The sequence below is a fragment of the Corapipo altera genome, unplaced genomic scaffold (assembly GCF_003945725.1).
Source record: "Corapipo altera isolate COAL_440 unplaced genomic scaffold, ASM394572v1 57, whole genome shotgun sequence".
Lineage (NCBI taxonomy): Eukaryota > Metazoa > Chordata > Aves > Passeriformes > Pipridae > Corapipo > Corapipo altera.
This window is the reverse complement of record NW_020884905.1, coordinates 1,400,361-1,417,023: the sequence shown is the minus strand read 5'-3', so window position 1 is coordinate 1,417,023 and position 16,663 is coordinate 1,400,361. Positions and strand designations below refer to the sequence as shown.

The window sequence follows — 16,663 nt, the reverse complement described above, 5'->3', positions numbered from 1 at the left end:
AAAGGAAGTGAATGGAAAATGTGGCTGGAAGTGTGGGAGGAGAAAGCAGTAATTCCTCTTTGCTCTGCTGGGAGCTATCAGATAAGGTTCATCTCATCTTGCAGAACATCTGAGCTCCAGTAGCTCAGACCTTGCTACAGGTACAGACTGGTTAGGCAGCTTTTCAGAGGAGCAGCGGGAGAGCTCTGCCCATGCCTCCGGAGATGGGAATCAACTGACGTAACCTACGCAGGTTGCTGAACGGCTTCACCACCTCCAGCCTTGTCCCTGTCTCTTCTGCAACACACCCTCCCCAGCTCCAGCTGCAGAAGGAAGGTATTCTCCTAAAGAATTTCTACTTCAGCTCATGTCCTATAACAAATTATCTGTACTTCTAAGGCTTTCACCAGCAGCACTTGTACTCAGAAACCACACCTGGCACAAAGTGTTCACAAAAATATGTCTTCAAGGCCCTAGTTTTGCTCTGCCATCCTACTGAAGCCTCTTAGACCCAAACACCACTACTGTTCTCTTTGTGTTCTCCAAAAGCATCATGAAACCAGAATCAGAAGAATATAACATGTAGTTTGCTTACTATTGACAGCACAGTACCTGTGGGGGTTTTTTTTACTTTCCCCAGAATTTGGCCCCGGTTATGGAGTGTTTGTTTTCACTTAATAAAACACAATCAAACTACGCAACAACTAAAGCTGGTTCTCAGAGCCCTGCTAAACATTCCCCACACAGTTGGCTGGGTAGGATTTAAAACTCTGCCCTATTCTTAGAAGTGTGTATCTGCAGCAGTTGGAAAATACCAGGTTGCAAGCAACGCATTCCACATCATGTTTAAGGCACTGATCCTGAGTATTTCAGATTCTTTGTGGGTTTATTTAATTCAGTTTACATTTTAAAAAGCCAACCAAAAAAAAAACCCACAAAAAAAAAAAAAAACCACAAAATAAACACAGTCCTATTACTTATCTAGGCACCCAAACACTTTCTGATCAGGGTCTCACATTTATTATCACCACAGTAATTACACTGAAACTATTCACTGAAGTGTGGTTTTTTAAGTGTGACACAACCAAGTTTATTAAAGGTGCTTTGTAAAGGGTCCCACATTCAGAGTTTCATAAAAGATTCTGAAAATATACGAGGCAAAGAACTAACAAGTGTCTGGGAACATCAAAAAGGCTACAAAAACATAGTTATCTGGTTAAAAAATAATCAGTGGATTTTGATAAAGTTCACTGTGTAATTTTAGAAAATAGGGGCGAGATGGTCTAATTTAGCACAATAGCATTTATAGGTGGGTTCCACTGTGCATATAAGACACATATCTACCATAGAAGAGATACCTGAGCCCATGCTGCATTCTAAAACCTCTCTTTAATTCTGGAAGGTATCTGAGCAATAGACATATTATAAAATATGATTAAAATAATTAGTGTATTAAAAACAATTGAAGAAAATGACCAATAGCTGTTTCTTTACTTTGACTGTAACAATTTAATATATTCATAGTTATGAATAGCAACAGGAAGGGAGTTGTACTAACAGAAACGTAATAGTTCAAGGCTTTTCCTCCCAGAGATTCGGGGGGGGTGCCTACTCAAACAAGCAAAGGAGATAGAATTTAACTTCATAAAACTGTATAAAATTGAGATATTTGGATATAGTTTTGCTTCAGTGAGAGGACCCAAGAAATGCATTATGTTAAAAGACCTGCCTAATAGGGCATTACTTCCCCAAAATTGGCCTTCAAGGCAAAATTTAATCCCTCCTGAGGGGTGGCAGATGTTTTGTTATGAAATTCTTCTAAGATTCTAAAATGTACACATTTTTTAAAAATAAATAATTTGATGGAGGGACAAGAGCCTTCTTTTAGATTTTCAATTTTTCTGTTTCTTATTGGCTTATTTTTCACTTTAAAAGGCAAAATCATGGTTCTAGCTGGAGAAAAGACCAATCGACCGAGGCATCCCCCATACCAGACTTCTGGGTCAATTGACAGAATGGCTGCAGTAAACATTTTCAATGAGCCCTTCACTGAAATTTATCTTCTCTCCATTCCTGCTGTCAGAGATTTAAGGCTACATGCAAACAAATGCATAGTGGCAGCACATTTGCTCACTGCAAGAATATAAAATTCTCTTTGATGCCAAGTCCAAAACACCCTTTTCCTGTTTCAAACACAGTTACCAAAGGCAGCTCATGACAAAGTGAAATAATCAAAGTAGTTAAGATTCACAAAATGTTGGTTCATGAACTCAGTAACCACTCTTTCCAAAAAGTACAGGCTATGTTTTCAGCTGAAAACAATCTGATCAACTCCGGTCACTTCAAACTCACTTTTTGAAAGACTGACTTGTTCCTTACCTTTAACGCGACGTTTCTTCTCAGAGGCAATTGTTTGTTTCTACAATAATCTATATCTCACTCTGTGTGTATTACCCTAGGTTAATGATGTACAAGGAGGAAGAGTAGAACTGAAGATGGTTTTGTATGTAGAGTATGGCCAGGGAGAGCTGCTACAGTTCTGAAGTGACAGCATTTCTCTATTCCAGTACTCAGACATTGCTCCAGAAATGCACAACAGAAACTGCATTTTCAGATGTGAAAGTACTTCCATGGTCCTACTTCCAGATTTTGTTTCTGGATGTTGCATTCTTCTAAATTACAACCCACTTTTATGTAAGAATTCAAAATGCAACTCTTTCACCTTGTGCTTTGGATTTTCATTATTACTGCTACATTAGGTACACAGTGCAAAATGGAAATGAACAAAGGAATAAGTGAAGCCAAAAAATCCAACCTGTATGACTCACCATACGATACAAAAACATTTTCTGCATAACTCAGAGAACCTATTCTACCAAAAGAAAAACAGGCTTTTCCCCCCCCCCCCCACCCTCCTTAAAGTTGCAGATTAGGCAGGTGGTTTCTTCTGGATGTTTCTGGCAGGCAAGTTCTGAAAAACCTTGTTCCAAGAATCCTGCAGACTGAAAACACAGCTGTTTGGATTCACTGATCTAACCTTTACTCCATGGGTACTCCTATTGGTGAAGCAGGCTTAAGAGCAGACAAAATGACAGCTGGTCCATTCCTTCCCTTGCACATAAATCCCAATTAGAATAGGATTAAGACAACTGGAAAACAACCTATTGATTGAACAACAAATCCTGCCTAGTAAGGGGATATATATGATTTAAACAATTTAAAATGTTTCAAATGGCTTTTAAATACTCTCTTAATAATGGTCATTTAAAAAGGGAAGCAACGTTTCAGAAAACTCCTTCTGGCTACCTCAGTCTACTGGTTTAGATTAGGGAAAGACATGTTAAATACTCTTCTGGTCTGTAACTATATAACATCCACAAGTAGGGTTCTTTAAAACATTTAAATAATTTTAGAGCATAAATTTAGGAGAATATTTTAGATCATAAAAATTCCAAGCAATGCAATCCTATTGATTTTAGTTTGATCTTGAAATACAGATCTCATTCCTCCACCCATTGAGAATAGATACCATTTATATCAGAGTACAAATTCTGGCCCAAACCAGACTTCCTTATTTCTGATGTAAACATTTGCTGCTTTAAATATTTTTAAGCATTCCAAAGTCCACATATGCACTTAAATTTTAAGATGAACTTCACAGAAGGTAAAGATGAAATAAGGGGGGGGGGAGGTTTAAAATATGATAAGGCAGGCTATATTAACTTACGAAAGCTTAAAGAGAAAGACTGTCTCTCCATTGGTTTCTACAGCAAGAATTCATTTAATACCACGTGGTGTTTGAATTCATTCTCAAATCCATACACCAAACTCATATAAATTCCCATGTAATCTATCTCTTGATACACCTCAATGCACTTGCCTTTGAACTTCACATTTGCTTTTATGTGGTAATTTTTTAAATTTCAAGTGCTGACCAAATGAGGTATACATTAATATTTAAAAAATAGAAATAAAATCTTCACTGGAGAATAAAACATGGGGTCTCTGCAAGTTTGAACAAAACCTCAGGGTGGATCACAGTATAAATAAAACATGAAAGCATCCTTAATCCCAGTGAAGAGGGGGATAGTCTGCTCGTGTATATGGGTGAGTGATGACATACTAGAAAGGTGAAATTGAACTAAATATTGAATTATAAGACTGTAACTTCACTATCAAGTATGCAATTCTTTAGCATCTTAGAATTTGCTAGTAACGAGCCTGATTTGCCACCAAGATTAAGGTTACTGTACTGACCTGTAAAATAAACCACCTCACTAAATCCTGCTGAGTTTAGTCATCTCAATGAATTATCAGGTAAAAACCCAAATATGCTGACTGGCTCTCCTGCTGGTGTCCTTACAAAGACTTGAGTTACATGATACTGAAGGTAACAAAGAGATTCCAGATTCACATTACATCTTTATGCTGTTTGATTTGCTTAGAGTTTTTTTCCACAACTGGATTTTCCTAGGGCAGTTCCACTTGTTCTGCAAGTTTCCTAAATTGATTTTGGATGGCTGACTCTCACTTAGGTAAATGAAAAGGTCAGAATGTATGCCATCCCTTAAGGCACATAGTGCTGTTTTCAGCAGAAGTCCACAGCGAGTCAGCTGAATGGAAATGCAGCATGAGAGCCACTGGCATTTTACACTCATCTTGGTAACACTGAAATGATGATCCCGAAATCCTTACTTAGACAAAGCTTCTCCTGAGTCCCAGATAGCTGATCAGTAATTGCACAGATTAACACTAGCATTCAATGACAGACCTGACTGTCTAAAGTTTATCTTACTTTAGGTTAGCAGTTCTAAAACATTCTTCCAGCTATGAATACAACCTTTCTAAAAATTTTATCTAGGACACTGAATTAAAACTACTATCTCAAAAAAACCCATGCCATCTACAGTACTAATATTACATGTTAAAACACATGCAGGTGAAATAAGTTTAATGAGAAATGGGAATACTTAATAAGTTTTACATATCTGTTTATCACCAGAAGCATAGAAAAAGAAAAGAAAAGAAAGAGAAATAACAAAATAATAAAAGTTTACTTCTACCATGGTCCTGCAAGATTCTGTTTTGGGCATTTAAGAGTTAAAGAAGCAATGGCACGCTAACCGAGCACATTAAAACAAAGAGTTGGCAGCTTCTGAAGGAAAAGGGCTTGTGCTCCACTGTTCCAACTTGTCAGTCAACTCATGCCAGCACTCTCCTTGTCTGCCTCCTCTCCACACCCTCATTACATGTGTCTGTTTGGACTGATCTGTTCATCTGTTCAGGGACTCTTCTGACAAGTCAAAAATTCTGCCCTCTCTCTCCTCTGGAATTGGATCAAATCACCTCAGCTTTTTTTGTAGCCCCACCAGGAGGCTTTTTGCTTATAGTCTGATTCTGTTTACCTTCACTACTTGTCTGTTTTTGATTTGTAGAATGGAGGAAGCTGAATTGCTGAAAGAAAGATTCCAGGCCATAACAGTAAGTGCTTACGATTATAACTTGCTACTAGAAAAAAAAGGCTTAGAAGTAGCATTGTCTTAATGAGGTGCTGTGTGTTTGCTGAATAATGATTTAACCCAGGACAGAAAGAGACTTTATGTCTGCTTGAAATTGTTATTTTTAAATACTGGTTTATAGACTATTGCTTTAAAACAGCTAAGTTGCCTGTACTGACTTTATTATGGGTTGTATTGCACTTTCAAATTAAATTCAAAGCACTGAAAGTATGTGTGCAAATCACTACTGGACAGTCTAAAATACATGTTACTGTCATCATACTGAATGTTTGTCTGAAGGTCAGAAGGCAGCTAGAGAATTCCAGAACAAATCAATTTTCTCATTTCACAACATGACTGAGAGATTAAAGATTTTTGGTTTGCATTCTGGAATTAAATTTAATATCTGAATTACTGACAATCTATTATAACTATCGCTGCCTGGACAGTAAAAAGGACAAGCTTGGATTAAGCAAATTCCTACCTGTCAGTTTTTAGAGGAAGGACTCACTGAAGTTTATGCAGAAGACATTAGAAATCATTTCCAGTTTCTCTTCTAAAGGGAAATCTGAGTCAAAAGATTTTTAATTTGTAAAAGGAACTACTGAGCTATTTTTAAAGTAGTATAATCTGATGTAACAAAAACTGGCTGAATCCTCATTCACTTCTGATTTGATCTCCACTGAAACTTATTCAGTTACAAAAGAATTGAACTGAAGCAAAATTTGGCCCTATGGGATGAAAGGAAACCTCCAGAAGGATCACTCACTCTTCTCAGGCATTTGTTTAAAAACAAATTATGGAAACAGAGATATTTTCACACTCTCAGCATGACAGACTAGTTGTGAAACAAATGCTACTGGCAGAATAAATAGTGGGCAGAGTTAAAAAAAATCTCATTGGAATCAAAATAAGTGTGAGAAGGGTAGCTGGAAAACTACAGGAATCTAATAGGTTGGGGTTTAAGTTGGTTGAGTTTTAATTGTAGCACTTGATAAAAGCCAACAGATCCATTTATTGTAATTACTTGAGACCTGATGCAAGCCCACAATAGGGTAATTTGAAACGTTTTAGAGGGTTTAGAGTACATTGGTTTGTTTAACTGTAACGGTGCTTGAACCAGGGTCAGAACCTGGACTTTGTCTCTAGAATATAGGCTCAAAAGATAACAACCGTTTTAGCACTCCAGAGAAGTCCAGGCCTTGCAATCTTTTAGACTTCCTGGGATCCAGGAGAAGGAATGGGGCAGCACGTTTGCCCGATGAGGACTCTATGAAGATGCTGGAGTGTCCTCCAGCTGCAACCTTTGCCTCCAGATGAATAATGAAGAAGTATTTTTTTAAGAAACTGGGGCAGCTTCCAGTGTCTTGCATTACAAGAAATAGGAAATCATATTTAGGCCATGACTTCATTTATTACACTTGCTGTGTAAAGAAACTACTTGTTCTCTACTTTCATCAGTAAATAGCATTTAGTTGAAACACTTCATGTATTTGTTCTAATGGAGTGCAGAAATGAAGCAGCCCAAATAAGATGAGGTTATCTTCAGGCTTAAGAATCTGCAGTATGAGTTGTCTAAGAAAACAGCACATTACAGTTACAATTGCAAGTTACTCAGTGGCTCTGGGAAGATTTGTCTCAAGTAACATGCCTGGGAATTTCCAGTGCTACCCACCAGATGTTTGCTGCAAAGGATCTAAGAGAAGAAAGCAAGGGGCACTCTAAGCAATAAACAACTGCACCTGCACTAAACCTGACTGGTTTCTGTTGTTAAATGCCTGGCTCCTTGACAGCATCTGGCTCTCACAGAGCCAGTAGGGGCTTTTAAATTGTTTTTCATATCTTATCTATGTAGCAAATAAATTAAAAAAATAGTACTTTATGGTTATATATTTTGGTGCTCACATGGCTCTGAAAAAGAAACTTTTTTCTTTGTTATGTAGCTTCCACCTGCTGCTGGTGCACTTAGAATATAAAAAGTAAAACATCAGATGCATCCATTTTATCAGTGAGATTGTAATATCTTAAAATATGAAAGCTGCAATATTTTTAATGTTTGATGGGGTTTGACGTTTTTAATCTCTGGAAAATTATATGAAAAGAAAAATATATTAGCTAAAACATTGGCTGCTCCTTTGACTGACAATACGTGGCATTCGCCATGGGACCACGACCACCAGCACTGGCACCACTGCAGAACAGTGCCACAAACTAATGGACTTGGCACACGAGACACTTCACAAAATGCTGCTCCATGCATGCGTTTCCCTTTCTTTCAGACAGATCCACTTTAGAACACAATTCATTTTTACTCTCAAAAGTCAGGAAAGATTCCCACCTGTTTCAGTAGAAGTGAAAATTAGGACCAAGGCTCAAATCTTACCTTGCATTGATGCACAAGAGAAAGGAACAGCTGAAGGTGCTGTTTCATGAAAAGCAATCCTTCTCACAGTAACAAGAGCATAGTAAGAGAGGATTCAAGGACTTCTGCCAGAACATGATTATGTACAGGGGCAGAGCATGAAGTTTGGTAGAAGCGTGGATCACTTAGCTATCCAGGAATAAACATTTATTCCACTAGATAGGTATAGTATAGTCAAAGCTTTGTAAAGCAAGACATGATGTGCAGACAAGTTTCCTAACAGGTTTTAAAAGTTATTCTGGCACACAACGTCAGATAGATTCCTCATACTTTTTAGCTTCTGACATTAGAATATATAGAGATATAGACTAGATATATAAAAGGCAATCTATTTCAATTTCTGGATAATTGTATAATGGATATTTAATACCAAACAGTGAAATTAAAACATGCTAGAACACCAAAGGGTACAAGTAGAAAGCTTTCAGAAAAATATTGGATGTAAAAGAAACATAGACCTTAAAAAAAAAGAAACATGCAAAAGTTTTGCTACTGAATAGGTTCCTTATTACACAGTTAGTTTAAAATGCAGTTATTTATGCCTTTACACTCTGATTTCTGTCTGCACAGTAGTTTGTGTACAAATTCTCATTTCAGACTCCCAAACTCTTATTACATCTCCACTGGTACAAAAAGAATATTTATATTCACTTAGAATATTTTTTAATAATATAAACCAAGTAAAAGTTTATTTTCTGCTTAGAGTCTCACCTAGAAACTTAGTAAAGAGAAAAAATGTTTCCTTAAGAATTGTAACAATCTGTAAACAAAGCTCTTGACACTCCTTCACCTACTAAATCCCAGCATACTACGAGTAGTGCTTGGCCACCTGTAGTCCTGCCCTCCATCTCCACAAGGCTAGGTGGTTTCTTCTGCTTCCTGTCCTTCTACAAAGCATCCTTAGAGCCTGTGGTCATGCTGCTAATTTCTAATTTCCAGTAGCAGTAAAGTGATTCAGCCAAGCACACCATGTCTCTTCCTGTTTCCAAATCCCAGATCCTAGGGAAATGGTGGAGAACAACTCCCAGCCTTACATCCAGCATTTCCTTACTGACTTTCTACACTCCTCGCACACAGGTGGTTCCTCAGGTGGGCTGGAAGGACAAGTCTCTTCCTATATTTGTGAAGAACTTAACTCCTTCCAAAACTATACTTGTCTGAAAACATACTGTTAAAAAAAAAAAGCTATCAGTTTTTTAACAGAACCCAGCTGTTCTAATTGAAAGAAAAGAGGCATTAGCCTCCAGTCAGCAAACAATTCTGCACAGAACAACAGAAGATTCCATTTACTTCTCTAAAACATACCAAGAAACAAGTGCAAAATGTGCCATGCCAAACAACAGAATTTTATAGCACTAAGGCCAGCCAAGAGAATAACCTATTAATACATCTTATAAAAGTTAGTTTCATTTGGCATGATTTCTTTCCCCCTGGCTGCTGAGGACACAAAGTACTAAATCAGAGTTTGGAGCCACAAGGATACTCCATGTGGCAGTGCTATCCAAAGACACAAGAGGCTCAAGCATTGCCAGCGTTCAGACACTGTTCACTCATTTCCTTTTTTCTACAATCTGTAACAAAAAGGATGAAGGTGGCATTATGACAGATAAGCACTACTTGAGGTTTTTCCTTCTAAAATTCAGAACCATGAAAACAGCCTATGCACAGGTAAAAATTTTATTTTTTCTTTAATTGAGAGGTAACAACAACATATATGAAATATACCACATTTCTCTGTGTTCACCTTTACCATTATCTGACTAACAAAATAAATTTCTAAGTCTCTGTTTATTCCTATTTCAGCTATTAGCCACAAGATACACAAACTCAGTGCTGGATTCACTGACAGCCCATTTCATTTAGTGATGTATCACAGCTGCACAGTGCAGACCATGCAGGCTCTTTCCTCTCCTAAACCATGTGTGGGCTGCCTTAGGAATTTGGGTCAGGTCCCATTTTTAGTCTCACTCTGCATGTACAACTCTGCTCAAATGTACTTTCTTCCTGTTTTCTTCCCCTACCCTTCCTAAGAGTAAATAGTTTCTATTTTGTATCATCCCTCCTTTGTGGTCATTAACATATTTAAACATACTTTGGAGAAAGAGCAGTGGAAACCACACCTGTGCAGGACACGAGCTGTCGCTGCAAAGAATTATGCACTGCCTAAGCATCACCTAAGCTTTAAAATAAGGCTTTATTTGCATGGATTGATTTCACCCTACTGAACAACACTTAAACGATATTTTTGTTAACAAGTAATTTCTCTAAAAGTTTTATTGTTCTCCTTATTTACAGGACAAAAGAAAACTGCAAGAAGAAATTACACAGAAACGTCTAAAAGTGGAAGAGGAAAAAATGAAGCACCAACATTTAAAGGTAAGTAAAGTGTTGGATTTATGTAACTAAAGATAGCCTCAAGTAACACAGCATGAATAAAGGGTTTGGATTTTGGAGTGCAAATCTTCATGCATTTAAGTCATGCTTTTACTGTCAAATTTTCACAGCTTTTTGGAGTCTTGCCAGGACTCCATTTGACTTTAATAAGCATCATTCTTTGAAAAAAAAAAAATTTACATTCCAGAGCTGGTGTTATTTGATCACTTTCATGGCACAAAATGAGATCATAACCAGGAATAACTCACAGATGAAAATTAAGCCTTACATGTCAGACTGGGTGTGCTCACTCCCTAATCCCACTACAGCAACCTTACTTGGTACAGGGTGCAGCACAACCATTAAGTCTAATTGCACTGTTTTCTAGAAAAAAAGGAGCCTATTTTTTGGGGGCAGGTTATAGGCTTTTTTCAGTTTGTTTAGTAAAATAATGCTGCTTCTTTATATATTATAAAAAGAAGAAGAATAAATGATGCAAATATTTCCCTCAAATATGGCCTGGTAAACTCAGGATTACAAATTCCAAGTTACTGAGAAACTAAAAGATACACCTCTGCAGAGACTTGAAATTGCAGTGATTTCTACCCAACATCACTATTCTTTAAATGTCTGTTGCAGTTTGGCAGTACGTGTCATGTAGGGAGATAAGATAAAATCTGTGCTTCTAGAAATATGCAAGTCTTGGTATTTTACATACCCTTTTCATTATGTGAGCAGATAAACAGTTTCAAGAAGATATGTTGAATCTAACACCAGAAGCATGGTGCGCCTCCTCCAGGAAATGTGAGAGAAGCATATTTAAAACAGACTCCTCTTCAAAACAGACACCAGATCCTGGGTTTCATCCACCCTCTTCTTTTGTGTCAAGCCAAAAAAAAATGAGAAACTATGATAAACTTGTTCACAACTGGGCCAGGAGAGCTAACACAAAAGTCACCCATGCTCAGGTTTTATTTTTATTTTACTCTAAGGACAGGCTTGACTGACTGTGTAACATCTTATTTAAAAGGAAGAGGAATATCTTTTCCAAGTCCTGTAACTATTGAGCAGCAAACATATGACTATCTTCACCTTAGTACATCATTATCTAAAGTACTGAAAGTTATGTTTCAAGTTTCCATGCCTATAAATTCAGAATGACTCTTTTGCCCTTCTTTATAGAAGGATAAACGGATCTGTTCTAGACAACCAGCTAATCCTCACTGCCGCTGTGTGCAGACAGAGCCTTAGGGCAGTTTCCTTACAGATTTAGTATGTTTGTAGACAAAATTAATAGGTATAATGGAGTTTCAAAAGTTAAGAAAGCAAAAACTCATCTTGCACTTATTCTGAGGAAGTTTTATGGAGTTTTTACAGATGCTAAAATGCTCCTGGAAAAATGCTGCTGAAATAGTTTTCCTTTGGAAGAGAACAGAGGGTATGATTCCTTCGCCTGTTCCATGAAAAATCATCCAGTAGAATTTTTAAATTAAAATCAGTGGTATTGCATATACAAAGTGAATCACAGATCTATAGAGACAATTATTCGCTTGGCAAAGAAGGATCAAGCATACATTTATATATATATATATAAGGTGTATAAATACATACATATCACTAGCTATTTGGAACACTCAAAATGTAAGTTACTTTTTACAACTAAATAATAAGACAGGCACCCAATATCAAATGCAACATTACTGCTGAACATCCTCTGCTTGACGCCTTAGAAGTTTTGTCCTTTAATGAACATTTATGTTTCAGACTAATCTAGGTATTTCAGTGGAGTAAAACAACGAAAGGATCTAGTACATAAATTGTTTTAAAACATATTTAGACTTTTAAAACATTAGGACACTGGTAAATTTTATAGAAGAATCATTTTCCTAGTGACTGATTTCACTCATTTACACTTTTACCAATTGTTCACAGTGAAGTCTAGAGCTCTATGACCTACTGAACATAACTTGCACCTGTCTCCTAGGTTAGTAAATCTCACTGTCATATGGATGTTCCTGTTAGCTGGATATCACTATCCTGTTCCTCATTTTGTCCTTCATTCCTATTTATAACCCTTAGCAACAGGTTTATTAAAAGGCTGTTGTTTTGTTTGAGGGGAGGGGTTGGAGCTTTTTTTTAATGTTTTTGTTTGTTGTGGTTTTTTTTTAAAAAACTTCCTTTTTGTAAATGGGTATCTCTGCCCTGGCTTCCCAATGACTCTGTTTGCTATCCCCAAGCAAACTTCATACTAGAAAGACAAGGATGAGGTATCATAACAGATCTTAGTTACCTGGTAGAATTATAACGGAGAAGAAATATATATCCCTTACATGTGCGCTTCTGCCACGTGAAGTAGAGGGCATTCAAGCAAATACATCTGTGTGGATAGGGCTGCACAGAACTGCAAGGGGCAATGGGGGCTGCTAGTGAGGGTACAGGGTAAATTTCATCAAGTAATTCTAGATGCACCAGCAACTAATTCTTCCTTCTACCTGAAATCCTTCTCACTGAGGCAAAAAGAGAAAGGACCAGACAAAGTTGCTTGAAATGCAGTCAACACTGATTTGCATGTCCTTTCCATGGGCTTTTATAGTTCAACTTATTAAGTTTCTGGCTTCTGACAATGCCTGAACTCCATCAGTGCTCCCCTGTAGGCGCTAGTCACACACTTTCTTGTTCCAGCAGTTAACAGTGTTGAACTACATTTTCTCTGAAAAACTGAAAACAACTTATGCCTTCCCAAAAATGCCACAAGGTGAACTGCCACAGCCCTGCGAGAGCAAGATCCACAAACTCAAAACGCCCTTGCCTTCCAATGAAGGATGAATCTTTCAGTGCTAGTCCAGCCTTGTTAAGGACTACAGTGGAGTTATACCTGGAGCACACATCATAAATTATTCACAGAATTTGTAGAATATTGTCGCACTACTCCTGATATGACCATGAACTAAAAAAATAAAATTATTCCTTTCATTTAAGTGGTCAGCACTCTGGCCATTCCCAGAGTCTTACCACATCACAGTGTATAAGTATCCCTTTCCCTTAACATACTGAGCCTAATGCAAAATGAAAATGCTTTTATGTCAATGCTATAACACATGCATGACCTAGTACTGAGATAGAAACATTTTGCCATGGAAAGAAATGTCAGACAGCAGAAAGAACCTGGCAGCCCTAGAGCAGCTGCTCCTGCTCTCGTTGGTGCCACTGCCTGGATGGAGCAGACTTGAAAAACATCTTTTATTCAAAGGCTGTTTCCAAATACACAATGTGTCATTCTTTTAAAAATGGCTAATTAAATGAAAAAGGTTACATGGCATTTAGTTGGGAGCAGCAGCAAACTACTCTAGAAAAATGCAAAAATAACACTATTGTATTATGCTTGTATTTGGGGAGTTTGTTTTCTTGGACCTAACCCTATACATACACAAAGCTTTTGTTGATTTCAACAGATGTTATCGGTTTTTGAGGTCTACAGTGGCAGCCCTGCTGTAAATCTCACAAGGAACTATAGATTTAGTTTTGGAGATATCAATGCTAGACTAATTGAGTTCCATCCAGAATCAAAATCTCACTTTCTAGGAGCCCTACTTATCATTAAAATCTAAATAGCTTGATTGAAAGGGACTTAATAACTATGTTCCCTCCAGCTTGAGAACATAGTATTTTGTGGTCAGTAGGAGTTGTGCCAACACTAGGCTACTTGCATCTACCAGATCACATAGAACTATTCTATTAAAATCTGCATTTATTTAATTAGAGCCTAAGACACAACTACCAAGAAGTGCTACCAAGTGATTCTATAGAAAGAGTCAAGGCTCAGGATTGCCTGGAGTAGCCCTTATTTCCCATAGATTTCCTAGGATCCACTGTTGAGAGAGAGAGAGAAAAAAAGAGAGAATACTGTCCTGAGGGACTAAGGCAACTGTAAACATTGCTCTTACATCCCACAGGTAAAAAAAAAAAAAAAAAAAAAAAAAGCACCTCGAAGTGCTACAGACTTCCCAACAAGCCTGTTCCAGACATACTTTCTATGACATCATATATGTCACACATCAAACAACTGCAAAACTGCTTTTAAATGCAATCAGATCCAACATTCCTGTTCCTCTGCCAGTTGGACCTCAGTAATAACCTCACGTAAAGTATACAATAAACAGAAAAGAATAGGAAGCAACAGTTTAAGTGACTCAACACAGGATGCAGGTAGGGATTCCAACAGCCACTGCAAGCAGCACTGAGGTTAATGCAGCCTTCTTTACCACAGCTGGCACAGCTGTGCCTCAAAGCATCAGTAGTCAAAATTCAATCAGGTTGCCTTATGCCAAATAGAGCACAAGACTGTGGATTGGGTCTCTGGCATCAAGACAAATACAGTAAATGGTTGAATATCCTAACTTTAGGGTTCGCTTACTTGTCTGTTTTTCCCCTTCAGAAAAAGGCCTTGCGAGAAAAATGGCTCTTGGATGGCCTAAGTTCTATGACTCCAAAAGAGCAAGAAGAAATGCAAAAGCAGAATCAGGAGGACCAACAACAGACTCATGAGTTGGAACAAGACATTTTCAGGTAGGGTAGTACCCCTGCCCTTGGGTCTGGGTTAAAATGGTCCCTTCTGAAGAGTCCCTTATTTTGTAAAGGATTAAAACTTCAGAAAGGGCTAAACATATCCAGTTTACACAGAGTAAAGCCAACTTTGTTATGTTTTCTAGACAGCTAAAATTATAGAATACACAATGCAAGCTTCCATACTGTGAATTTTATCAACTGTACAATAAATATATTGCAGTGTATTTGTTTCTCTAATTCCAGATATCCCTTCCATGCTGTATTCAATAGACATAAGCCACAATATATGGGTTTTGCTCTGAGATAGCAATTGTTGAATCAGAACTTAAAAATAACAGTAGATACACTAAAAAATTCATCAGTTTTACTAGATCCTGCACAGCCTTTAGTACCTGGCTTTTACCATAACACAGCAGTTCACAACAGTACAGGCTGCTTAGCCCCAGTAATATCACTTGCCTTATTTGCACTTTTCATGCTGTTTTGTATTCAGTTTATTCCCAGAAGCCTGCTATAGCAAAGGTCTCTTCCTACCTTTCATTAAGAGATGTTCCTACCAATCTCATTGCCTAGTGCCTCACTATCCCATATGGCTAACATTAAACTGCAAAGTCTCACAAATGACTCCTTTATTCACTAGGAACATGATTCTAGGTTGATTGATAACCACAGTTGTAGAGTCTTTTGGTACTGTTTTTGCAGTAATTATCCTGATTTTGTCATCAGCTCAGTGGCTTTAATTTTAATTGACTTCGATATAAAAACTGAACACACATAGTGGGTTTTACTTTTCTGAAAACTTTTTTTAGGATTACTAGAACTCATCAAGATTACAACTAGTGAAACAATAATTCAATTAGAGTTTCAAACCTGAAAAACACCTTTAATTCATGTAGGAAAATTAGCATCAAAGGAATATTCCCTCTGCTTGAGATCTATAGACCCAAAACTTAACAAGGGCTTATAAGTTCTAAAGTTTAGCTTTCAAAAAAGATACCCATAGGAATTTGAAAGAAGATTTTTAAATCTATTTGTGCTTTAAGGAAGGAGAAATCAAAGAGCCAAACCCATCACTGGTCCCCAGTTGCTTTCTTAAACAGGGAATTTTGTGTGTGTGTTTGTTGAGGGTTTCTGGTTTTTTTGTTAGTATTGGTGGTTTTTTAATTTCTATTTTTATGCCTGCTTTTAGCAGAAATGTAGGTAGGTATGAACTCTTTTCCCGCATAGTTCCAGATTCAGCTAATTACAAGCACAAGTAATGTTTGTATATCTAAGTGGCTGATCATGTGACCATAACCCAGCAATTTAAATGTTAATGAAAATTAATTAAATAAGTTTACTTGCAACTGTAAGCACTGCAGTGGAAAAAAACTCCAATAAATGTTTGCTTGCAGTTGCTGGGCGTTCTCCTCTTATTAAAAACATTCTTCTTTTCCCAAGAATATAAGGCTATTTGTTTTATTATGCTTGTTCTTTAATAAAACATGTGAATGGTTATTCTTATATTTTTTATATATGTTGCTCTTTCACAGCAATTAATTTTTTCATGGTAAACTAAGCATTTTCACAGCTATATGTTGTTAATACCAGTGTTACCAACCAACTTTCCCTGCCTGTGACCTTTTCCCGGGAAGTTGCAAGAAATTACTTCCTCCTTAAAATGATTCCTTTTTCTTAACATAGATCTGAAATTATGATTAAGTGACAAGGACAGTATAACACAAAATGACGTGCTGTCTTGACTCTTACTGTAACACAAGTATAACATATCCTAGAAAAGAAAATCAATACAGAAATGCTCCCTATTACATTCCTGAGCCTGGTT

The 16,663-nt window shown here is 37.2% G+C and overlaps 1 protein-coding gene across 1 annotated transcript in view; it reads left to right on the top strand.

The window, feature by feature from the left end:
* PALMD (palmdelphin) overlaps window positions 1-16,663 on the top strand; it is a 49,904-nt gene that overhangs the window by 19,372 nt on the left and 13,869 nt on the right. Inside the window, exons 2-4 of the mRNA XM_027651551.1 lie at window positions 5,415-5,460; window positions 10,195-10,275; window positions 14,708-14,838. Of these exons, the coding sequence (XP_027507352.1) occupies window positions 5,415-5,460; window positions 10,195-10,275; window positions 14,708-14,838 (258 nt within the window). The remainder of the gene's footprint in view (window positions 1-5,414; window positions 5,461-10,194; window positions 10,276-14,707; window positions 14,839-16,663) is intronic.